General features: G+C 40.8%; 2 protein-coding genes across 2 annotated transcripts; one reads left to right on the top strand and one right to left on the bottom strand.

The window, feature by feature from the left end:
- The first annotated feature begins 6,223 nt into the window (after positions 1 to 6,223).
- LOC142520258 (uncharacterized) lies at positions 6,224 to 7,554 on the top strand. Its single transcript, XM_075623263.1, has 3 exons — positions 6,224 to 6,610; positions 7,030 to 7,188; positions 7,378 to 7,554. The coding sequence occupies exons 1-3, from the start codon at positions 6,224 to 6,226 to the stop codon at positions 7,552 to 7,554; spliced, it is 723 nt and encodes a 240-aa protein (XP_075479378.1).
- A 3,513-nt stretch (positions 7,555 to 11,067) lies between these two features.
- Positions 11,068 to 18,524, bottom strand: LOC142520257 (chaperone protein dnaJ 16-like). The gene is made up of 5 exons (XM_075623262.1): positions 18,476 to 18,524; positions 14,674 to 14,782; positions 14,275 to 14,423; positions 14,145 to 14,198; positions 11,068 to 11,292 (listed from the first exon to the last, which is right to left on the bottom strand). The coding sequence occupies exons 2-5, from the start codon at positions 14,780 to 14,782 to the stop codon at positions 11,068 to 11,070; spliced, it is 537 nt and encodes a 178-aa protein (XP_075479377.1). The 5' UTR covers positions 18,476 to 18,524.
- Positions 18,525 to 26,345: the final 7,821 nt, after the last annotated feature.

The raw sequence follows: 26,345 nt of genomic DNA, 5'->3' as shown, positions 1-26,345 counted from the left end.
CTCATTTTCTCCCGGTCAAGACAACGTTTACAATGAACCAGTATGCTGAGGTCTATGTAGCTGATATTGTTAGACTTCATGGAATCGCCGTGTTAGTTGCATCTGATCGTGACCCAAGGTTTACTTTTGAATTCTGGAAGAGTTTGCACAGAGCCTTAGGCACCAAGTTTGCCTTTAGCACAGCATATCATCCTCAAAGCAACGGGCAATCCGAAAGGGTAATTCAAATTCTTGAAGATATGTTACGAGCTTGCACAATTGATTTTCCAGGAAGTTGGATTCTAAGTTACCTTTAGTTGAATTCACGTATAATAACAGCTACCAGTCTTCAATCAGCATGGCACCTTACAAGGCTTTATATGGAAGAAAGTGCTGATCTCCTTTGTATTGGGAAGAATTAGGTGAAAGGAAGATGTTGGGCCCAGAATTGGTTCAACAAACAACAGATGTTGTGGCATTGATACAAGAAAGAATGAAGACTGCTCAGTCTAGACAGAAGAGTTATGCCGATGTTCGTCGACGGCCTTTGACATTCGAGGTAGGCGATCATGTTTTTATTAAAATAGCTCCTTTTAAGGGAGTGATGCATTTTGGCAAGAAAGGTAAATTAAGTTCTCGATATATTGGGCCATTTAAAATTTTCGACAAAATTAGCTTATCGTCTTGCCTTGCCACCGGACTTGGATCGAATGCACAATGTCTTTCATGTATCTATGCTACGCAAATATCTTCCCAATCCATCTCATGTTCTTCGACATGAATCATTAGACCTTTTACCGAACTTAAGCTATGAGGAAATACCGGTTCCAATACTTGATCGTAAGGTAAAAGTATTAAGAAACAAAAAGATTGGTATTGTAAAAGTTCTATGGCGGAATCATATAATTAAAGAGGCGACTTGGGAACCGGAAGAAGAAATGAAACATTGTTATCCCAATTTATTCAAAGGAAAGCAAATTTTGAGGACGAAATTTTTATAAGGAGGGGAGATTGTAATAGCCCAACCTTTTATCATGTTAGTCCTTATGGTTTATTATTGTTATGATAATGTTTACTGGTTGAGATTATGTTGAATGGTTACTGGTTATGGATATGTTTATTGAAATGGTTATTGTTTTGGTATTATGTTCATAGTTGGTGATGATTATGGAAATAAATGGGTAGAATAGAAAGTTGATCTTGAGCCAAATAGGAAATGGAAGTGCATAAAGGGTATGAAAAATGTGGCAGTAGTTGAGGTTTTTAGATAATCTTTTGTATATTGATCCAATTGATATGAGGACACTTTGATTAGAATGATAAGATATAAGGCTATAACTTTCATGTTTTGAGTTTTGTTCAAATCATTAGGGAAGACGAGCCAAAAGTGGCTCGAAGTATATCGTGTGTTTCGTTGTTCCTGCACCGACACATGTTGGGAGAATGAGCATAACTTTTTACTCAGACCTTCAAATGACATGAGGCCAATTGCAGATGCAAGAAACGACATAGGGCTACAATTTCATGTTTACCACTTTGGCTAATTCGGAAGAAAAAATGTAGTTTTGGCCCTTGGCAGTGGGTACACGGACTCCTACACATACCCCTACACGGGGTCCGGGTCTTACCATGAAAAATGAGTGATTTCCAGTGTGTACATGGACTATACACGGAAGGGGGCACGAGATCCGTGTCTATGGCATAGAAAACATGTTTTTGGGGGAAATGAAGGCTTATAATCACGTTTCTAGACTCTTCTCTTCCTTTCTCATTTCTTCCTCTCCTTTGCAACGTTCCTAGCTTTTCTCCTCATAGATTTCCTCTCCATTTCTTCACTCCAAATTTAAGGATTATAGTATACTTCTTTGTTGCTCCTACCTAAATCTTCAAGCTTCGAGGTAAAAACTTACTATTCTTGGAGTTTATAAGGGTTTGGAGTATTCAGGGTTAAGTTGGGTTCATGATTCATTGGATTATTTGAGACGATTTGTGATTATGATTGTGATTATTGTTTTAGGATTTCCTTCAAGAACATCTAAGCATTCATTTGGTTTGGTAGTAAGTGAAAGATTTTCCTTTGTGCTCACATGTTTTATATATTTATCAAGCCATGTTATTGTCAATTAGCTCCTTCCATTGGCATATAATTGTTAATTATATAGTTATATATATATTTATTGTTTAAAGATTACCATTGAATTCATTGACAAAGGAGCTATTAATTCCTTGTTCCTACGAAGTGCTTGTCAAAATACCTCAATGAGATTTCCTGTGATTAAAGCCAATGAATGATAGTAATTAATGCATGTCATTGGCCAATCACATGATTATGAAGTATCTCTCACAGTTTTGATATTTATATCAAAGAGATACTTGCCACAGGTCACAGGACTGTCATTTCCTTCCTTTAATTCATGATATGATACCTTTTATATTGATTTGAAATTTATGATTCATTCTTTATCGCCATTTCCATAGCCATGTTCTAAGCCAAAGCTATGTATATGTAATTGCTATGTACAGCGCATTACTTACTGAGTTTTATTCTCATTCCAGTTAATGTCATGTGATGCAGGTGATAAGAAAGACTGAAATGGATTGTTCGAGGCGGGAGGTCATATAAGATGCCAAGGGAAAGACTTTTTGGTTTTGTCATTTTGAATTGTGGTGGAGTGAACATATGTAAAGTTTTAAAAACGTCATGTAGTTTAGTAAATGAATGAAAGGAAAGGTTTGTGTTGGCTTTTGGTTATGTTATGGATAATACATTGTGAATGATCATGTACCTTAACCTTGGAAATGGTTTTAATGTAAATAGTATTTGTTTCTTTTGCTTTGTAAATCAAAGGCTTCCACGTATGTTATTTACTTAATTTAAATGTCATGGGAGTGGGGTGTTTCAGAAGAGGTTCCCGGGCAATGACTTCAGCAAATGGGCATCCCTTAGCAATTGCCCGAGGAGTACCCCTGCTTTCCAACTGCCCTTCCAACACCTTCATTTTCTGCCTTAACTCTCAACTCTTCCGCCACAGTTGGGGATTTTGACCCAGCACTAGATTCTCCGTCCTCCTCTCTCATTTCCTCATCCTCCCTTCTTCCTTGATCCTGCTCCTGCTCTTGCTCTCTCCCTGGAATGGTAACATGATGCGAAGGATCTTTCTGGGCCATGGCTTTTTTCACTGCCTCATCTATCATCCGAGCCAGATTTTCCGAGGGCACAGTGATAAGGTTAGGTCCTGTGAGAAGAGCACCAACTTGTCCCAAAGTATGCGCACCAGAACCATCTCCAGGAACCCGGGAAGTATCTTGATTAGTTCTTCTCGTTGGAGCCATATCAGCGCCTTAGTCTCAAATTCCCACAGACGGAGCCAATGATGTGATCTCAATGAAATGGATAAGTCGAATAAGGGGCTCCACCGGATCAAATTAATAATTTAGTGTTTAGGAATTTGAGAGGAAGATAATGGCTTTGATAACACCTGCAAACAAGAAAAGAAACTCGTGAATGGGCGCCGGAGGAGTGTCCGGCGTAGCCACTCCGATTCTTAAGTCCGCAGGTTGAAGATGAACACAAGAAAATATATGAGAGAATATATATGAGTGCTTGAGAGTTCAAGGATTTCAGAATCTGTAAATGACATTAATACCTGCTATTTATAGTAGAAAATGGGGTAGGTACTTCGTTTCCAGTGTCACCTACTAAGTATGTCAAGTCGGCTGCCCATACTATAGCTTCTGATGACTTCTAGAATACTCCAAGCCCAAGTTGCTCTGACAGATTAGACAGCTTGTATCAATCACATTCGAGTGTTGAACAATTCTCGAGGTGGCCTGGGTGGTAATGTACCCGAGTGCTTGTGACAAGGGCCCAGGCTATTGACTACCCGGGAAGAGGAGAAATGCCCGGCTAGTGAGAAAATTACTCGGCACATTGGCTCTGATCCGGGCTATCCAATGAATAAACCGGGTTAATGATGACCCGGATCCTTATGGGAGTATCAACAGGAAGATTGTAACATCTTTTCTTTTTTGGCCGGTCCCTGGATGGTTTATTGATGGTGCCCCAAGGATAGCCCGGGTCATGGATTGTGCCTGGGTAAAGGGTAGGGATTGTGCCCGGGCTCTTATGCGAATTCTTGAGACAATTGATGATGCCCCATAGGTGCCCGGGTCATGGACGACCAAGTGTATTAAATGGATAGCCCAAATCGGGATAAATCTGCAGGAATGTTTCATCAGAATCCGGGCAGATGAACGCTTGAGACACCTCCCCCGGGCTATCGAATACCCGGGCTCTCGTGAAAATCCCCGGAAACTTCTTACTCGGGCTACCTTGATATGAGCACCGCACTTGAGTATACTAACAAAATAGGATATGGGCAGTTATCCCATCTCTGACACCGATCTAAATTGTTGACAAAATCAGGTAGGGTGGACGTGATTAGTGCGAGATTTGACATGTCAGAACATAGAGTATGATCAGTCGCCCTACTATAATTAGTAGGTAGCACGCTGAACGAGATCATCATCATTTCTCCTACTATAAATACCCGGTTCTCTCTTTGCATTTAATTCTTTCGCATTTTGAATACACTAGCATTCATTTCTCATTTATTGTTCAAACCCTTTCATTAACACCAATATCACAACCATCACTTGGTTACATTGGTCCTCTGTTGAATCATTCACTGACTTAAGCATTGGAGTAGCCACGCCAGACACCTCTCCGGCACCCATTCACTTGGTTATCTTCTTGAGTGCAGGTCATCCCATTTTTCCGGGAAAGAAGATTTTGGTTCAGACACACTTCGCTCATATTTCCCTCATTATCTTGATAGCAGATCCGATAGAGCATCTGACCCGGCTCATCCATTTAACCCGGATCAAATCATTGGCACCATCTGTGGGAAAACTTGAGTTCTAAGACGTGGATTTGGCTCCTACCTGGAGAGTGAATCAGGAAAGTTCTCGGATCCGGGAAGAGAATGCACTCCCCTCTGGTGCGGGTTGTCCGCCACCCCTCGGTACCCAGCCTGTTATCAACTTAACACCCGAAGAGTTGGCTAAAATTGTGTCTGATGCTGTGGAGGCGGCCTTGGCAAAGAATGGCCTTTCTCATCATTCTGCTCAGCCAGAATAAGGACATGAGCAAGGGCGGAAAGATTGAGAGGGAAGTAGAAGGGAGGAAGGAAGGGAGTAGAGTGTCGGTTCTAAATCTCCCACCGTGGTAGAAGAGTTGGAGGAGTTGAGAAATAAAGTGAAAGTGCTGGAAGAGCAAGTTGGTTCTAAAAGCAACACTCGAGTTGAGATCAAGGGTTGCCCCTTCTCTGATATCATCGTTCGAGAACCACTGCCCGGGCATTTCAAATCACCCAGGATTAAGGATTATGACGGGAGTTTTGATTCTGAAGAACATATTAAACTCGGCCCAGATATGGTTCGAAGGGCTGGTGTCTCAAAGCCTCCAATCTTTTGATGATTTCCAAAAGGTATTCTTGCATCATTTCAGCAGCAGCAAGAAGTATAAAAAAATTGCTTTCAGTTTGTTCGAAGTAAAACAGAGCCCGGACGAGACTCTGAGAGCATATATCAAAAGATTCAAGCGAGTGGCTCTGGATATCCCTGCTTGCGCTCCCAAGACAAAAATTACTGCATTCATACAAGGGTTGTGGGATGGAGATTTCTTTCAATCCTTGAAAAAAAAGTTGCCCAGAGATTTCGAAGATCTCTTATCCCGAGCGGAAAAATATATCAAAATGGAAGAAGCCCAGAATTAGAAGAGAGAGGCCTTGAAGAGATCCAGGGAAACCGGGTTGTCAGGCTCGAGGAAAGAGCCCATAAAAAGAGTAGCTCGGGGCATTTTTCTCATATCCCCTTGAGAGTTGCCCGGGATCGGGAATTTCATGAGTGCAGTTCAGACATAACACAAAATCCAAATTCAATGGCGCGATCATCCAGACCAGAAAAGAGAGGGTTCTGTACCCTCCACAAAGAATGTTCTCATGACACAAATGAGTGTCGAACTTTTAGGAAAGATTCCAATCGACGCTATGTGCCAGAGCATAATGCTCAAAAAGATATGACAAGACAACCACCCTAGATAGCTCGGTGTCTCGGGCCCAATACATTTAGAAAATCGACAGGCGCCCCGAGTGGAAGCAGGATGGAAAAGGAGAGCTCCCAGGAGAAAAGAAACAGGAAACCGGAAAAGAAAGCATCTTCCCCGACTTGAGGTGTAGTAAAAATGATCTCAGGAGGGTCCATAGATGGTGACTCCAACCTGGCCCGGAAGGTTATAAGTAGAAAAGACTGTCTGGAAGTTGATTGGAGTAGGAGAAACGAGCCGGTTATAAGTTTTGGCCCGGAAGATCTTAGCGGAGTCAGCCTACCTCACAACGATGGTCTTGTTATTCAAGCCCGGGTTGCTAACTATGTTGTAATGAGAGTTTTTGTTGACAATGGCAGCTCTGTTAATGTTATTTTCAAAGAAGATTTAGTACAGATGGATTTGCAGGGGTATCAGCTGGAAGCAGTTGATACGGCTTTGTTTGGATTTGCAGGCCATGCTGTTTACCCAGAAGGGGAAATAATATTGCCACTAACTTTGGGAACGGGGGAGTTGAGGAAGACAGTAATGACAATCTTCACAGTGGTGGATGCTTAGTCTTCATTTAATATCATCCTCTGAAGACCAGCTATGAATGAGATGAGGGCTGTGGCCTCCACCTACCATCAGAAAATCAAATTCCTAGTACGAGGCCAAGTCGGGAAGTCAGGGGAGATCAGCCTTCTTCTCGGAAGTGTTATGGAGAGACGGTCCGAGTAGATCAAAAGAAGACCAGAAAGGAAGATAAGGAAAATAAAGCAATCCGAGAAAATAAAGAGGCGGTTGAAAGAGAAGTGCATTTTGTTGCAGAGGAAGAGCAGTAAATGTTGGAGATTGAACAAGGGAAGTAGATCTGGGTGGCCCGAGATCTTAACGTCTCCACCCGGGTTAGTCTTCTAGCCTATTTAAAAGCTAACATTTGTGTTTTTGCTTGGTCTCAACAGGAACTAATTGGGATCTCACCCCAAGTGGCTGAGCATAAATTGAACATTATTCGGGGGTCCCGACCTATAAATCAGAAGAAGAGACATTTCGGCACTGAAAAATATAAAGTCATTGACGAACAGGTGCAAGAGTTACTGTGTGCCAACCACATTCGGGAGGTATAATTCCCTACCTGGCTCTCGAATGTGGTTCTAGTCCCGAAAGCTACAGGGAAGTGGAGGATGTGTGTGGACTTTCGAGATTTGAACAAAGATTGTCCCAAAGATAGCTATTCTCTTCCCCGGATCGATCAATTGGTAGATTCAACTTCCATGTTCGAATTATTAAGCTTCATGGATGCATATCAGGGGTATCACCAAATCCCCATTGTCCGGGAAGATCAAGACAAAGCCAGATTCGTCACTTCTGGAGGCACTTTTTGCTATTTGGTAATGTCCTTTGGATTGAAGAATGTTGAGGCCACATACCAGCGCCTAATGAATCAAATCTTCCAAAAACTGATGGGGAGGAATGTGGAAGTTTAGGTGGATGACATCTTGATCAAGACCCGGGAGGTCTCTTGCTTCATTTCCAACCTGGGCGAGACATTTGCCACCTTAAGTCAATATGGAATAAAGCTCAACCCAGCTAAATGCATTTTTGGGGTAAGAAGTTGAAAATTCTTGGGATTTATAGTGTCGGACCAAGGACTTGAAGTAAACCCGGAAAACATTAAAACAGTATGCGCCGAATTACCAATCTTGGTAAAGCCCGAGCCCGGGGGAGACATTGCTGGTCTACTTATCTGTTACAGAATGTGCCGTTAGCTTTGTACTCATCAAACAAGAAAGGGCAGACCAGATTCCGGTGTACTACGTCAGCAATGCCCTCAGAGGAGCAGAGGTGAAATACAATGAAGTTGAAAAAATAGCCATTGCCTTAGTTATGACAGCGCGGAAGCTACGGCCCTATTTTCTCTCACACCCAATAGTGGTTCTCACTAACTCTCCACTCGGGAGAATCATGACTCAATCTGAATTCTCAGGAAGAATGATAAAATGGACAGTGGAGCTCTTGATTATAAGCTCCAGGTTTCCATCAAAGTTCAAATATTAACATATTTCTTGATAGAAATGGTTCAACAAGAATAGAAGGAAGTATGGAGAGTTTTTGTTGACGGTGCATAAAATTATTCGGGATGCGGGGTCGGAGTAGTTCTGATTGCACCATCAGGAGAGATGGTTAAATTAGCTCTGCGAATTGATTTCCGAGTCACCAATAATGAAGCAGAATACGAGGCTGTTCTTGCTGGATTACAAGCCGCTCGGGACGTTGGGGCTTCCCGTGTCATTATTTACTCTAATTCTCAGTTGGTTACCCAGCAAATCTAAGGAGCATATGAAGCCAAGGATGAGAAAATGCTCAAATATTTGGGACTCATCACAGCCCGCGTATCACCCATGACTGATTGGAGCATTGAGCGAATTCCCCGGGATGAAAATGTGGAAGCTAAAACTCTGGACAAAATGGCCGGCTCTTTGTCAGACATAAGCATCCGGGAGGTTTTATGTCTTACCCGACTGGTTCTTTTTATTGAGGAAGATGCGCCATCAGTCCGGGAGAATTCATGGATGACATCTTTGATCAAGTATATGACTCATAACAAGCTCCCAGAGGACCGAGATCAAGCGTCTAAAATCAAGAAGCAAGCACCCAGGTTCGTCCTTTTAAATAATGTATTATACAAAATATCATACCAGGGCCCTTTGCTCAAGTGCTTAGCAGAAAATGAAGTAGAGTATGTTCTCTGAGAAATTCATGAGGGGTTTTGTGATGAGCATCTAGGAGGAACTTCCCTGGCTCGAAAAACAATATTAGTTGGATTCTAGTGGCCCCAGGTGAATCAAGATGCCGCCCAACTTGTCCGAGCATGTAAAGGTTGCCAGTAACATTCTAAATTTCAACACAGTCCAACTACTGGTATGCAACCTATCTCATAATCATGTCCCTTTGATCAATGAGGAATGGATATTGTGGGCCCTTTCCCCATAGCCCTGGCTCAGAAGAAATTTCTTTTGGTGGCTGTGGATTATTTCTCTAAGTGGGTGGAAGCCGAGCCTTTGGCCAAGATTACTGAGGATGAGGTGATGAAATTTCTCTGGAAAAATATTGTTTGCAGATTTGGTATCCCTTGAAGATTGATTTCAGACAATGGGAAACAGTTCCAGGAGAAGAAAATCATGTCCTGGTGCCGAGAAATGAAAATCACTCAATCTTTTACCTCGTAGCCTACCCACAAGCCAATGGCCAGACCGAGGTAACTAACAGAATTATTGTACAAGCATTAAAAACCCGAATTCAAGGGAAAGGTAAAGACTGGGTTGAAGAACTACCAAGTGTACTATGGGCATACAGGACTACACCTTGGACAGCCATCTGGGAAACTCTGTACACTTTAGTCTATGGTTTGGAAGCAGTCTTACCAGTGGAAATTGGACAATCTTCTGCTCGGGTAGAATCTTACCCAAACAATAATGATCAAACCCGGGCCATTGAGCTTGATATGGTGGAAGAAAAGAGAGATCAGGCAGCCATCCAAATGGAAGCCTATCGAAGTCGGGTTATGAAATCATATAATAAGCATGTTCGATCACGGAATTTGCAGGTCGGGGATCTGGTAATGAAGAAAGCGAAACCAGTTGGTGATGTGGGAAACTGGAAGATCGTTGGGAAGGACCTTTTAAGGTGATTAAGAAAATCAGCTCGAGAGCAGCTTTTTATCTAGAAGATTCGCAGGGACCATGGAACGCATTTCATTTGAAGAAATATTATGCTTAAAAGCTCTTTTGTATCTATTAATTTGTACATCGAATAAAATGAAGGTTATTCAAGGAAGTATTGCTCAAGTCCAGGGACCCGTACCCTGGCCCGGGGACCCGTACCCCGGTCATTTATTAAGTCCAGGGACCTGTACCCTGGCCTGAGGACCGGTACCTCGGTCATCTATTAAGTCCAGGGACCCGTACGCTAGCCCGAGGACCCGTACCTCGGTCATTTATTAAGTCCAGGGACCCGTACTTGGCCTGGGGACCTATGCCCCGGTCATTTATTGAAGTCCAGAGACCCGTACCTTGGCCCGGGGACCCATCCTCAGTCATTTATTAAGTCCAGAGATCCGTACCCTTGCCCGAGGACTCGTACCCCGGTCATTTGTTAAGTCTAGGGACCCGTACCCTGACCCGGGGACCCGTACCCTTGCCCGGGGACCCTTACCCCGGTCATTTATTAAGTCCAAGAACCCATACCTCGGTCATCTATTAAGTCCAGGGATCAGTACCCTAGCCCTAGGACCCATACCTTGGTCATTTATTAAGTCCAGGGACCCGTACCCTGGCCCGAGGACCCGTGCCCCTGTCATCTATTTAGTCTAAGGACCCGTACCTTGGCACGGGGACCAGTATCCCAGTCATCTACTAAGCAAAGCCCAGGGGTAGGTCCAAAAGAATCTAGAACAAGATATTCTTGTTATTATTATACAGAAATTCGATTTTCTTAGGAGATTTGCCTTGGTATTTATGGAAAATATCACTGACGTTGTTCACTTATTACCAGGAAAAAGACAAATGAAAAAGGAAAATATATTTCATTAAACGAAAAGAAAATTACATTGTGCACAGAAGTCCTGAAAGAAAAGTAAAATCCTAATCTATTTTGGGGTCCTTCTTATCTTCCTCTTTTTCATCCTCCGGGAGAGAGGCAGCCGCTTTCAGCAAGTCAGGGAAGTCTTCCCGATAAGGAGGAACAAGGCCTTCTGCTTGGAATTTTTCCAGACATTTATTGAAGCCCAGGTCAAAATAAATGAAGGTTTTATCAACCACCATCTTCTTAAGATCCCGGGACATCAAAAATTGAGCCATTTTTTCTTCCTGTGAAGTCATCAAAAGCTTCAAAGCAGCAGTTGCCTCTTCAGCTCGGGCCCGGGAGGACTCTGCTTCTTCCCTAACCGCTTGGACCTCCAGACGAGCGGTCTCTAAGTTGTAAGAATACTACTTCCGGGATTATTCCAACTCAGACCGGGCCGTGGCAAGTTCTGTTTGGGCCAAATTCAGTTGTTGCTTCCAGTTGGCCTTCTCCTGGGCCAAGTCTTGCTCGTGAAGCTCTTTCACCCGAACCAATTCCGCCAGGAGTTGGTCATGCATTTCTCGGGCAGTGGTGGCTTGGCGATTTGCTTTTTTGCCTACAGCAACCACCTGCTCATAAGCAGATATGAGCATTTGCAAGCCCTGCAATCAAGGGAAAGATTAAAAATTGGCACATGATCAAATGAAAAGTAAAAAGTTAAGAAAGTAACTTACAAAAAAAGACCGGTCCACCCCCTCATACTATTTTTGGTTGGGGTGGAGCCCTCTGAGATGCTCGACCTCCTCGGGACGAAGAAGACCTCGCACCATCTTGGTAAGGTCCGTGCTTATGCCATCACCAAAAATATCTGGCAAGACTAGGGGCACATCGTCCTGTGAAGTAGGACCGGTAGACAAGCAAGGAGGGGGGGAGTGATCAGGCGGTTATCTCGGGCTCTTCTTCAAGCAGGGTAACCGTCTCAGTGATCGGCTCCATCAAGGCTTACCTCTTGCGGTGATTTAGGGGATCCAGATCCTCTTCACTAACCAGTGAAGTAGTCTCCTCCCTGATTGGGGCCGTCTCCTCCCGGGACTCCGCCTAAGCACGGATCCTATGCTCCTCTTGCTCTTGGGTTTCCCGAGCCCTCTTTTCCACCCGGGCTTGTTTCTGATTGACCTTCTTTCGAGCGGCCGCTTCAAGAAGACTGGCCTTGATCATCTCTTCCTCTACTGCACCGAAGATGACAAAGTAATAAAAATAAAACAAGGAAAAAATAAAGCTTAAAGGAAAGTAATTTACCAGCCTGTGAACCAGCCTGGCCAAATTCATCTATTATCTAGTCCACAGGGTCTTCAGGCCGGGGTCCGACCCCATAATAAACCAGATTGTCCCCCCTCCCGATCAGCACTGATGACATGAAGGACTGGCCCTCTATAGCGTCCCAAGCATGGGTGAAAGGGGGAAGAAGTTTGAAATCTCGGGGGAGTTCGGGTTGCTCGGGCATTAAAGATAAGAAGCCTGTCAAACAGGTCAGGGGGGTTGGGAGTTGTAAAAAGAAAAATTTGTTTTTCCATCCCTTCAAGGAAGAAGGGATATCTGTTAGAAACCAGTTTTACATCCGGGCCATGAAAGAAAAAACCCCGTCATTAAACTGGCAAGAGTAGAAGAAATGAAAGATGGAAGAGTTGATTGGTAGATTTTTCATACGAAACAAAATAAAAGTGGCTGCCATAATTCTAAAAGCGTTGGGGTGAAGATGGTTAATCGGGAGCCCAAAGAACCACGCAACCCCTTCAAAAAAATGGTGGACCAACTGCTCGGGAAGAAGAGGCCATGGTTTTGGTTTTTGATTTTTTGGGAGAAGCCAGGAGGAGGGAATAGAGATGGCTATAGGAATATGAATAGAAGTTTCATAAGGGGTCGGGGAGTTATCCTCCGAAAAACCCTTGAAATTTTGACCAGAGGTAGAAGAGGTGGAGTTCGACACGATGAAAAGAGGAGAAGAAAGGAGGTAGAGTCAGAGTAAGAAACTTACGAGGTGAAGACGGTGGGCGACTGGTAAAAGAGATCACCGGAGCTGGAAAAGCACATCGCTGGAGGAAGAGACGAAGATTAGAGAATGTGTGCAAGTGGTGAAAAGTTAGGAATAAATTTAGGGAAAAGGTATATATAAGGAAAAAGGGATTGATTTGAGTCATTGATCGCAAAACAGATGGATGGATTAGATTCACATTGGAAATCGCACGGGATATTTGAAAAGACAGGCTCGGAATTCGAGGCGTCCTAATGATTTATCTTCTCGGAATACAGAAAGTTATGACCGTTCAGATTCTAGGGCTTATGTCAGCCCTAATGAGATGACGTCAATCCTACTAACCCGAGGAGACTAAACGACAATGTATTTTCCCTGACCGGGCACGCAAGACTAATCGGGATAGCGACTATGGCTCTAGCTTTACTATTTAAGGAGGGAGTGATGATGCCCCCGGGATAGCCCGGATCATGGATTGTGCCCGGGCTCTTAGGCAAATTCCTGAGACAATTGGTGATGCTCCCATAGGTGCCCGGGTCATCCATGACCCGGTGTATTAAATGGATAGCACAAATCATAATAAATCTGCAGGAAGTTTTTATCAGAATTCGGGCAGGTGAACGCTCGAGACATCTCCCCCGGGCTATCGAATGCCCGGGCTCTCATGAAAGTCCACGAAAACTTCTTACTTGGGCTACCTCGATATGAGCACCGCACTTGAGTATACTAACAAAATTTAGATATGGGCTGTTGTCACATCTCTGACACCGATCCAAATGGTTGACAAAATCAAGTAGGGTGGATGTGACTAGTGTGAGATTTGACATGTCAGAACATAGGGTATGATCAGCCGTCCTACTATAATTAGTAGGTAGCACGCAGAACGAGATCATCATCATTTCTGTTACTACAAATATCAGGTTCTCTATTTGCATTTAATTCATTCACATATTGAATACACTAGCATTCATTGCTCATTTATTGTTCAAACCCTTTTATTCACACCAATATCACAACCATCACTTCGTTACATTGGTCCTTTGTTGAATCATTCACTGACTTAGCATCGGAGTGGCCACGCCGGACACCTCTCCGGCACCCATTCACTTGGTTATCTTCTTGAGTGCAGGTCATCCCATTTGTCCGGGAAAGAAGCTTTTGGTTGAGACACACTTCGCTCATATTTCCCTCATTATTTTGATAGCACATCCGGTAGAGCACCTGACCCGGCTCATCCGTTTAACTCGGATCGCATCAGTTTTTTATCTTTGTTGTGCCATCTTCGCACTCCTTGAATGTGGCCTTGTTTTGCTCCGGCAACTACTGCTTCGCTTTAATTTGTGGCAGTGTTGTATAAGAAGCTTGAATGTCAGTCCTCCGTTTAAGAAGCTCATTGATTTGTGCAACATCCAACAATAACAGATCATGCAAAAGTTTAAAAATGATGGCCGAGTGTAATTGTTTTCGAACGGGCTAACTTACAGATTGCTCTTCTTGAGCGTATCTACTCGTCATCTCCGTAAACTGTGCTAGAACCTTCAGAATTCAAAGGTCAATGAAATAAGGAACGTTGACATAAATGAGAGATATTTATTTGTGCTGGAAAATATACCCCCCTATACTCTGTTTCAAACATAGAGAGCTCCACCCTTTTTGACAAAATTTGAGCTTCCACCGTCCTAAGATTCTCTCTCTCTTCAGGAAAAGGTGCGGAAAAAAGAATTTCTATGGTGTAGCTTATGCTTTTAAAAAAATTATCACCTGCAGAAACATGTGAAGGACCAACATAACGAGCAATCAAAGTTAGCCTATTACATATAATCAGGATATTGCACTAGATGTTATGAGGATATTAACATTGAACAAAAAGAAATTGGTTTTCTAGTACAAATCAGCTCTCTGTATTTTAAATATTATCAACACGACATACTTCTTATTTATAGTGAGTTACGACAATCGCTCAAATCATAAAACATCTGCATGCAACAAAAATACAGAAAAACATGAGTACCATAAACAGCAAAGTAATGGGTGCCAGCTTTTAGCTCATTTATTTCACAAGGATGAAATCCATCCAGCTTTTTGAAGAAAGCCATATCTGGATCTATTACAGCTGACATCTTAATCGGAATCGACAAGAAAGCACTTGCATGGATGAATTTTGGATAGGAAAACGAAAATCGAGGATGATGGATCGGTTCTTACACCTGCGAGGGTGTTTCAAATACAATATTCTCAATGAGTTGCAATAGCTTGTGTTCTAAGAATGTAAACACCGATAAATTAGATCGAGTTTGGTTATAAACCAAGCAGAAAATACTCGAAATAATCGTTCGTTAAGAAAGCTGATTAGTAACCGAATAACTGAAATGACGAGGATCAGTTCTTGCTTGTATCAGTTCAGTTATGGTGAGAACTGAACTGATATCAGCTCGAACTGATCAAATCAATTTAAAAACAATAGTTAAACAGTCAGGTACACAAGATATATTTATGAATGCTCCGAGACTTCAATTGCTCCTATGTCACTCCTTCTACCAGATCGGGCAGGATCCACCAGAAGACTTTGATTTATACAAAACCTTGTACAAACCCACTCAGCTTAGTACTTATACTACTGTCTAACTGAACTCCTAGCCTAGACTGAAGGCAACACCTTTCAGCCAACACTTGTTTAAAGTCTATGTGTTAAAGACTACATACACATATGTGTTAAAGACTACATACCCAAGTTTAATGTATTTATGCAAGACTCGCTCAACTTTTCAATACGCTCTTATTTCTGTGTATTTGTGAGTGATGGTGTGTGCGTGTTTGAGAATTGATCTATGAATACAAAACAAAAGTATTCTCACACACTGAGGGAATTGTGCTTCTAACCTAAGCTGATAACAAGTTGAAGTGTTCCGTCAAATCTGAGCGGATTACTTTTTGTAAGCTCATATACATTGTGCGTGCCCTTCTTCTTTTCTGATCTTCACACACTTGCTTGTTGATGGTCTTGATCTTGTATTTATAGAGGCTTCGTGACCGTTCTTCAAAACTCGTCAAATATGTTCGTTGCAGTTTGAATCTGTTCCTCGATATTTGTGTCTTGTCCTTTCTAACTCGTCAATCAGCTGAACTGGTATTTGATATATCAGTTGAACTGGTTTAGTTTTGGGCAATCAGTTGGCGCTTTCAGTTTGCATTTTGATAGCTTCAGTTTAGTCTCGGCATCTTTCTGCGCACTTAGGTAAATTCATTAGAAACAAAATAACAAGTTTTGTTAACATCAAAATCAAGATTGCAAACATGAAAGGTTCCAACAATCTACCCTTTTTTGACAAACACAAAACTTGAGCAATTGAAGCGAAATATAAAGATAAAATTTAATATTAATTCTCCCCCTTTGTGAGAATAAAAAACATTTAAAGCATTTAAGTGAAAAAGAAATTTCAGTTCGAGGGATAATTAACTAAAACACCACCTCAAGAACTGAATTAAAAACGAGTTTAAAACATTTTTCATTTCGAAGGATAAGAAAGCTTCCCTCAAGAACTGAATTAAAAACTCTCCTTTAAAATTATAATCATTTACCCGATTTAATAAAGTTTTAGTGTCTTTTATCATTCAAGAAGTTTAGACAACACATTTTAGGATAGCAGTTCAGTTACATAGAAAATAACTGGATAAAAATGATGTTTATTTAATCAAATACGCGTCCCTAGTATCATACATTTAAGCACACCAACATGTGTAAGGGAAGTTACTACTACAATAGCAGATTTTAAACAACATCAAATATCAGTCAGTTTATACATAATATACCTAAATATACCAACAACCGGTTGCCTTGAATGCTTTGAATGCTGCATCGATCTTTAGTTTCTTTTCCAGAAGAGCAGCTAATTTGCCTCTGTGCTGGTTAACTGGTCTAGCTGATTCAAACTGGACTCAACTAATGCTGAACCGCATTGATCATCAACTTTGATCTGATATGGCAATGAAGGGCGGTATACTGCTGATGATTAAGCTCCTAATCATCCAACATTTCAGTGTTGTTGGGTTTCGTCTATTAATCAGCTGAACTGGTAGGCTGGCAACTTAAATCTTGTCCACTGATTAGTTTAGCCATTCTGCTATCAGTTTGGACTCAAAACCATACAAGCTGTTATAACATCAAAATTACGGAGTCAAGAGAAGTGGCTACAATGTTAGTTGCAGATCCAAAAATCTTCTCTCTTTCCACGGTAAACTCATATAAAATTTTTTAGAGGATTTGGAAACCCTTTTAAATGACATTTTGAAACATATTTAAAATATCAGTTCTCAAATGTTCTTCATAGAACAAGTAGCTCTGACACCAATTGATTGATCGGTTCTGACACCTGCGAGGGTACTTCAAACACAATATTCTCAATGAGCTGCAATAGCTCGTGTTCTAATACTATAAATACTGATAAATTAGATCGAGTTTGGTTTTAAACCAAGCGAAAAATATTCAAAATAATCATTCGTTAAGAAAGCTTATTAGTTTGAAAGGCTTTTAACTTGTGTGAACTGAATAACTGAAAAGATGAGGATCAATTCTTGCTTGTATCAATTCAGTTATGGTTCGAACTGAACTGATATAAGCTCGAACTGATCAAATCAATTTAAAAACAATAGTTAAATTGTTAGGTTAATAAGATATGTTTATGAATGCTCGAATACTTCAATTGCTTCTATGTCACCCCTTCTCCCACCTCGGGTAGGAGCCACTAGAAGACTTTGATTTATACAACACCTTGTACAAACCCACTCAGCTTAGTACTTAAACTATTGCCTAACTAAACTCCTAGCCTAGACTGAAGGCAGCACCTTCCGGCCAACACTTGTTTAATGTCTATGTGTTATAGACTACATACACAAGTTTAATGTCTTTGTGCATGACTCACTCAACTTTTTAATACGCTCTATTCTTTGTGTATATGTGAGTGATGGTGTGTGCGTGTGTGAAAACTGATCTATGAATACAACACGAAAGTATTCTCACACACTAGGGGAATTGTGATTCTAATCTAAGCTGATAACACATTGAAGTGTTCCCTCAAATATGGGAGGATTATTTCTTGTAAGCTGATATATGTTGAGCGTGCCCTTCTTCTTTTCTGATCTTCTCACACTTGTTTGTTGATGGTTTTGATCTTATATTTATAGAAGCTTCGTGACTGTTCTTCAAGACTCATCAAATATGTCTGTTGCAGTTTGAATCTGTTCCTCGATATTCGTGTCTTGTCCTTTTTGACATCCATTCTAGAACGTCTTGACTTTAAGCTCAGCTGCAACGTTTATTATTGTCCTTTGATTGGACAATTGCTTTCCTTAATGCGCACAACTGGATTCTACTTAGATAAGCTTGTCGTGTTCTGCAAACTGTTCGGCTCCTAACTGATTTCCTGAACTAGTGAGTTGAACTGGTCTAGAACTGATTTGGTGAAATCAGTTAGCTTGTCAGCTGAACTAATTTCACTCCTTCGGTTAAACTGGTCAGCTGGGCTCTTAATCAGCTGGCTGGGCTTCTGAAGGTCTTCTGCTGAATTATCTATCAGCTGAAGAATTAGTTGAACTAGTCTTTGATATATCAGTTGAACTGGTTCAGATTTGGGCAATCAGTTGGCGCTTTCATTTTGCGTCTTAAAAGCTTCAGTTTAGGCTCGGTAGCTTTCTGCTCACTTCGATAAATTCATTAGAAACAAAATAACAAGTTTTGTTAACATAAAAATCAAGATTGCGAACATGAAATATTCCAATAGAGGGACATGGAGCAGACTGAAGTCACGTTTACTCACTGAGCTATGTGATGGGTCAATCTGGTAAACAGGGAATCCAAGAAGATACATTCCAACCGATGTAACTGTGGGGTCCCGGACTCTAATCAGTTCTTAATCGTCATCAGGATCAAATTACTAATCAAGTAATTAGGGTCATAAAATTTTTTTCTTTTTAATGCGGAATGTAGTGAAATCAAACTAATATACAAATCAGTATAATATAAAGTACAAGTCCGTACCGTCTACAATTCAGTAAAAACTAAGGTTCAACATCTGATTATCAAGTGCCAAAACCCTATATACATCAAAGTCCGAAGTCTCCACTCTATCACAATCTCTCCTCATCTCCTGGACCCTGATCCTGTCCCACCTGTTGTCATGTACACATACAAACAAGACAACAGCCAGATAATTCCGGTGAGAATATAATCCCAGTATAAATCAACGAAACATGCAATCAGATAAACAAATAGAAAGCATGTAACAGATAACAACAATATGTATCAAAATCTGAACCATAATAAATATCAGACTGTCGACAATACTCGTAACTCTACAATTCAGACTAGACTCAATCCTAGTCTAGGGATCCCGGTTTCCAGAAGTTGGCATTCCCATATCGACCAACAGTAATAGAAAAGACTCCAGTTCTATCCACGTCGATAGGGTATCGATCACCAGTAATAGAAGAAGCTCTGATTCTATCCACATCGATATAGTATCGATCACCAGTAATAGAAGAAACTCCAATTCTATCCACATCGATACGATATCGATCATCAGTAATAGAAGAGTTACGATTCTATCCACATCGATACAGTAACGATAACCAGTAATAGAAGAAGCCACATTTCTATCCACGTCGATAGCCAATCATCCGGTGACAGACTTTGGCACTATCGTCCATACACTATCTTGTGACATCGTGCAATGTGCCCGTGGCGATCCCGCCACTATCAGGCACTTCTGTCACAAGATTTCTTGTCTAATACCTGCTATCTATAAATCAAGAGAACAAGTACATCAATCAAATCAATGCAAATATCAAAGCAATAAAATAAAGTATGTGATTTAGGGAAACTCAAGTCTAAACCGACTTAAGTCGATCTCCCGATACCACATTGACTTATACCTTTCGTTTGTAGTCTCGGTCTGAAGCAATATCAATTCTGAACTCAAGACTGTCTCTGTAAATCTGAAACGACATATTGAGAATCATAATATCAATATTCCATTCTCAATTCAACACTGAATCTGATTAATCCGGATTTAATTCAAATCACAGCATAACGGCACAATCTCAGTATCCCCGTCAATACCATATCAACAGACATCAATTACAAATCATAACTCATATCCGATACAATTTGTAATCCATCCATAATCCAAATCTGTCCGATTTCAGATCAATATAATCAGAAAATCATAACAATTCCATAATCAGTCTGTTTCTTAATCTGACTTCGATTCTATGATGTCTAACATGTCAAGAACATCATATATGAATTCCATTCACTTCTGACAACATCATAATTTCAAAACATATCAAAACGTAGTAAAACTTACGTCCAGTTGTAGCCTACGTCGTTAGGAACACAGTACCGTAGTCAGATTCAAAATCAGACGGACGGATTCTCGCAAAATCCCACTTTAAAATCAAAATGTGAAGTTGGCTTCAATTTCTCGATTTTCTCTCTTCTTTCCCGTTTCTGAAGCAATGATATACAGATATATATATATACCTTGCATGCATTAAGCGACGTGGCCCTTTCCTTCGCAAAACACGTCTCGTGCATATGCGCGACATCACTCGGCGCATATGCGCGAGACACTCTGTCTCCGCGCGTATCATGCACATCGCCTCGCGCATATGCGCGAATCTAAGTCTCGCATGTGCGCCCAACTCTCTGGACCTCTCGCGCATGTGCGCGTATTGAGATCGCGCATGTGCGCCCAACTCTCTGGACCTCTCGCGCATGTGCGCGTATTGAGATCGCGCATGTGCGCCCAATGCTCGGTCTCTCATTATGGCTTCCGCACAGCTCGCGCATATGCGCGCCTACTCTTCGCGCATATGCGCGAGACCTTCGGTCCTCGCACCAATAATTCCCACATAAAATCTCTTTTTGTGTCTTGGTTAGCCCCTCTCATAATCTTCTCGATTAAAATCAATAATCGTAATTTAACACGATATTAAATCTCGGGCATTACACTTCTCCCCCTCTAAGATACGATTTCGTCCTCGAAATCACAGATCGTCAAATCATATCATTAAGAAGGCATGTAATTAAAACCGAATAAATATTTACATTAGTGAAATAATGCTGGGAATTCTTGTTTCTTATCTGATTCAGTTTTCCAGGTAGCTTCTTCAATGCCATGACGAGTTCATTGAACTTTCACAAGAGGAATCATCTTTGTTCTGAGCTGTTTTTCTTTACGATCGATAATCCGAATCGGTTTCTCAACATAACTAAATGTAATGCCCCGAAAATTTTAAGGTCCACGCAAACCACGTGCATGCAATTATTAAATTCTCTTGTATTTTAATTAAATGTTTTAATTGCATGAATTAATTATGTTTTGCATACTTGCATATTTAAAATATATTTTTCTACATGATTGCATAAAAATTATATTTTTTAAGGAATATTCAAGTGACGATCGGGGAACGGGGACCGAGGGCTGAAGAATAGAAATTATTTTTGTTAAATAATTATTTTTAATTATTTAAAATAAAGTTGATGGTTTCTAGTATTTTTGAAAACAAAGGGCTTTGAGGTGATTTTATACGCCGGAACATAACTTTTATCGGTGTTGGTTTTTCAACAAAAATGCGAACGTTTTGACAACCCGGCTAATAAATTCACAAAATTTATTAAAAAAAAACTATTATAATATTTTAGTTAATTCCTAATCAAACACTAATGGGCCTAATTGCATTCTTAATGGGCCTAAGCTTGTTTAAGGGATTAATTAAGTATTTAAAATAACAAAAAACCCCTACCTAGCATCATAAGTGATCGGCCACCCACTTTTAAAAATTGAAAACTCTCCCCACCCCTCTCTTATCTCACGGCACACACAACTCAAAATTTTAGAAAGGAAATTCGAAGGGTGCTAAGGAAACAAAGCCAAGGTTGCGTCCCGTTCTTCGTCGTCAACGTAAATTTGAGCGTATACTACGCAAAGGCACACCTTAATCTCCCTTTTCTCATCCATTACATCATAATATTGTTTAAAGTATGTGTGTATGAAAAGTTTGAAGTCATACATGTATACATTCAAAATTTTAGAAAAAAAAAGACCATCTTGTACATGCATTGGATTTGTGATTTATATGCAATTTGTTTGATGCCATGACTCACGTTTTTTTTTATACGAAGGGGCTGCCATGATGTCTAGGCATGGATAGGTAAGTATTACACGTGTTTTGGAGTCCCACACACCACACATGAATCGACTAAAACCAAGAAAGAAAGACGAAACCAGAACTCGTGCAGGAACCGTTTGTTGCTGTCAAGTTTGGGGCTCGGTTTTGTTGTGCATGGACGGGGGGCTCGGTTGGCTGGTTCCAGGGGCTAGCCAAGGCCTTGAGTTAGTCATGGTGGGAGTCCTAGCCACGCTAGGACTCACAATAAGGGTCGGGAAAGAGTCCTAGCCAAGCTAGGACTCTACCGGAGAATATAGGAGTCCTGCTGGGGTGCCTTCGCACGGCTGCAGGGGCCAGGGGCTCGATGCATGGGGCACGAGCTGGGCCAGGGTGGTTCATTAGGGTCCTTAGGTGGTGCACAAGACACTGGTTCACGGCCTGAGTCATCGGCTATGTCCACACGATGACACAAGATAGAGTCCACACAAAGTGAAATTCTCGGCCAGCATAGGTGTGTGTAGAGGGACCTCGTTTTTGGCATTAGAATGGTTTCCTTGATACAGTTAGGGTCCAGTAAGTTGATTTAATATGTTGGGTACCTTTTGGCTTGACATGGTTTGGGGGTAACTCGTGAAAATCGAGAGTTGGCTCGGGGGTGAAAATTAGGTGTCAAATAGGGTTTTTGAAACAAAGAAAATTTGGAAAACGGCTCACGGGGGTCGAGTCATGGTCCATAAGGACTAAAATAATATAAAAAAACTAAATTTAGAATTTAGGAATTTTATATTAAATTTTGGTATTTTTCGGGATTAAAATACCGTTAAAACAATTAAGAAAAGATAATTGAAAAAGTCTAACATTTATGCCAAATAAAATTATGAAAAAATTCACGTAAGCTTAAATAATTATTTGGGACATGTTAGAGTCATGAAATAAAGAAAAAAGTCGAAAACGTAAAATGTTTAGTCCAGGGGTAAAACGGTCTTTTTACACCTAGAAATTAGTAAAGGTCATGGCAGTGCCCTAAATGCTATTTTTATGAAAATATGATTATTTTTAAATGTTTATGAATTGTTCATGATTAAATGATGATTTTTAAATGTCTAAGGGATTTTTATGATTTAAGAAGACATTTAAAATACAATTGTTTAAAGTATGTGTGTATGAAAAGTTTGAAGTCATACATGTATACATTCAAAATTTTAGAAAAAAAAAGACCATCTTGTACATGCATTGGATTTGTGATTTATATGCAATTTGTTTGATGCCATGACTCACGTTTTTTTTTATACGAAGGGGCTGCCATGATGTCTAGGCATGGATAGGTAAGTATTACACGTGTTTTGGAGTCCCACACACCACACATGAATCGACTAAAATCAAGAAAGAAAGACGAAACCAGAACTCGTGCAGGAACCGTTTGTTGCTGTCAAGTTTGGGGCTCGGTTTTGTTGTGCATGGACGGGGGGCTCGGTTGGCTGGTTCCAGGGGCTAGCCAAGGCCTTGAGTTAGTCATGGTGGGAGTCCTAGCCACGCTAGGACTCACAATAAGGGTCGGGAAAGAGTCCTAGCCAAGCTAGGACTCTACCGGAGAATATAGGAGTCCTGCTGGGGTGCCTTCGCACGGCTGCAGGGGCCAGGGGCTCGATGCATGGGGCACGAGCTAGGCCAGGGTGGTTCATTAGGGTCCTTAGGTGGTGCACAAGACACTGGTTCACGGCCTGAGTCATCGGATAGGTCCACACGATCACACAAGATAGAGTCCACACAAAGTGAAATTCTCGGCCAGCATAGGTGTGTGTAGAGGGACCTCGTTTTTGGCATTAGAATGGTTTCCTTGATACAGTTAGGGTCCAGTAAGTTGATTTAATATGTTGGGTACCTTTTGGCTCGACATGGTTCGGGGGTAACTCGTGAAAATCGAGAGTTGGCTCGGGGGTGAAAATTAGGTGTCAAATAGGGTTTTTGAAACAAAGAAAATTTGGAAAACGGCTCACGGGGGTCGAGTCATGGTCCATAAGGACTAAAATAATATAAAAAGACTAAATTTAGAATTTAGGAATTTTATATTAAATTTTGGTATTTTTCGGGATTAAAATACCGTTAAAACATTTAAGAAAAGATGATTGAAAAAGTCTAACATTTAAGCCAAATAAAATTATGAAAAAATTCACGTAAGCTTAAATAATTATTTGGGACATGTTAGAGTCATGAAATAAAGAAAAAAGTCGAAAACGTAAAATGTTTAGTCCAGGGGTAAAACGGTCTTTTTACACCTAGAAATTAGTAAAGGTCATGGCAGTGCCCTAAATGCTATTTTTATGAAAATATGATTATTTTTAAATGTTTATGAATTGTTCATGATTAAATGATGATTTTTAAATGTCTAAGGGATTTTTATGATTTAAGAAGACATTTAAAATACATGTTGCATGCTTGGTTTCAAAAATGAAAAACGTAATGATATTCGTGATTTTTCTAAAGTGATGTGAATGAAAAATGTTGAAGGATGTGAAATAATTGTGACTAATTCGTTAATGTTGGCGACGTCGTGAGGGTTATGGTCCCAGTGGGAGCCCGACGATCGTGTTTCCATCATTGCGAATATGTGGTAACGGATATGTGGTAACGGTTTTGTGATAACGGAAGAATGGGAATATCGTGAGGGGAAAAGGCCCCAGAGGGAGCCCATTTATGGGAAAAGGCCCCAGGGGGAGCCCCGACGATCGTATTTCTATTCGAATCATGATAGGCCAGGGCCCAGTTGACCGGTGAGAGTGTTGCTAGTATCACCCGCCGCCCAGTACTGTGGTTTTATGTAGATGGATCCATCGACCCTCATGAGCATGATCAGGAAAGTCACAATTAACGATCTGAATTCAACAAAGGAAAAAGAAAAAAAAAAGAAATGTTCAAGATTATGTTTAAGGTTTTATGTCATGTCATGTTGAGGAAAAGGAAATTCATGTTTGCATGTCATGAAAATGTTTATGTTTAAAGTTTTATGCATCATGAGAATGTTTAAGAAAATGTTTATGTTTATGCATCTTCATGAAAACGATATTTTAAGTACAAGTATTTTTCACCGTTATATGTTGACTGTATTATGTATTACTCGTTATCAAGATTATGGTGTGTTGAGTCTTTAGACTCACTAGGTGTGATGGATGCAGTTGGTATTGAGGGAGGACTTGATGAGTGATTTGACTGGGCTGAAGGCGCACACAACTTGAGGACCAGCGCTACATTTTCCGCATTATGCTTTATGATTTAAGTTAAAGATTTTTAAGTTTATTTATTTATGCATTTGAGAGATTTTTGAGAGGTTTAGTATGGGCTATTCTTTTCAAATTATTGCTTTTTAGGTTTGGTAAAATGTTTGACGATTTTATGCTTTAAAATATTTTCCTTTGGATTTTTAAATAGCAGTTGGATGGTTATTTTTAAAATGATGTCAAAATATTTTATGGTTCGGCCGATGCTAAGTGAGGATAAAAAAAAAATTTCTAGTACTTTTAAAGCAATAAAAAGGGCAGGACGTTTCACTCAATGTCTCATCCAGCTCGGTCTCGTCTGGTTGAATAACGTGAGAATCATAAGGGAGATACTTCCGCAGCATAGATACAAGAAAAACATCATGTATCCCCGATAATGAAGGCGGCAAGGCGAGTCGATAGGCACGATCTCCTATCTTTTCGAGAATCTCATAAGGACCAACATATCGTGGAAACAATTTCCCTTTCTTACCAAATCTAACCACACCTCTGAATGGAGAAATCTTCAAAAATACTCGATCTCCAGTCTCAAATACCAACGGTCTACGCCGAAGGTTGGCATATTTGGCTTGTCGGTCCTGTGCTGCCTTCATTTTCTTCTGAATTAGTTTCACTTTTTCAATCATATCTCTGATCATGTCAGGTCCAGTCTCAGGAACTTTAGAGATATCATCCCAATAAAGAGGGGATCTGCATTTCTTTTCGTACAACGCTTCGAATGGAGCCATCTCAATACTCGTTTGATAGCTATTGTTGCACGAAAATTCACAAAGCGGCAATGCATCTTGCCAATTAGTGCTAAGATCAAGCACTATAGCTCTTAGCATATCTTCCAATGTTTGAATCGTCCGTTCTGACTGTCCATCAGTCTGTGGATGATATGCGGTACTCAGATGTAACTTCGTACCTAGAGCTTGTTGCAAACTCTGCCAGAAGTGCGAAGTAAACCGGGGATCACGGTCTAAACAATCGATTTCGGCACTCCATGCAATCTAACCACTTCTCGGACATAAATATCAGCCATCTGGTCATATCTATATGTCATTTTGTATGGAATAAAACATGCAGATTTGGTCAATCGATCAATCACGACCCAAATCGCATCAACGACCTCGGGAGGATCTCGGTAACTGCGTCACAAAATCCATGGAAATGTGATCCCATTTCCATTCAGGAATTGACAAACTCTGCAACAATCCTCCTGGTTTCTTCCTCTCAGCTTTCACCTATTGGCAGTTCA

Source organism: Primulina tabacum, chromosome 12 (genome assembly GCF_025594145.1).
Source record: "Primulina tabacum isolate GXHZ01 chromosome 12, ASM2559414v2, whole genome shotgun sequence".
NCBI lineage: Eukaryota > Viridiplantae > Streptophyta > Magnoliopsida > Lamiales > Gesneriaceae > Primulina > Primulina tabacum.
Note: the sequence above shows the minus strand (reverse complement) of the source record. Positions and strands in the feature narration are given on the sequence as shown.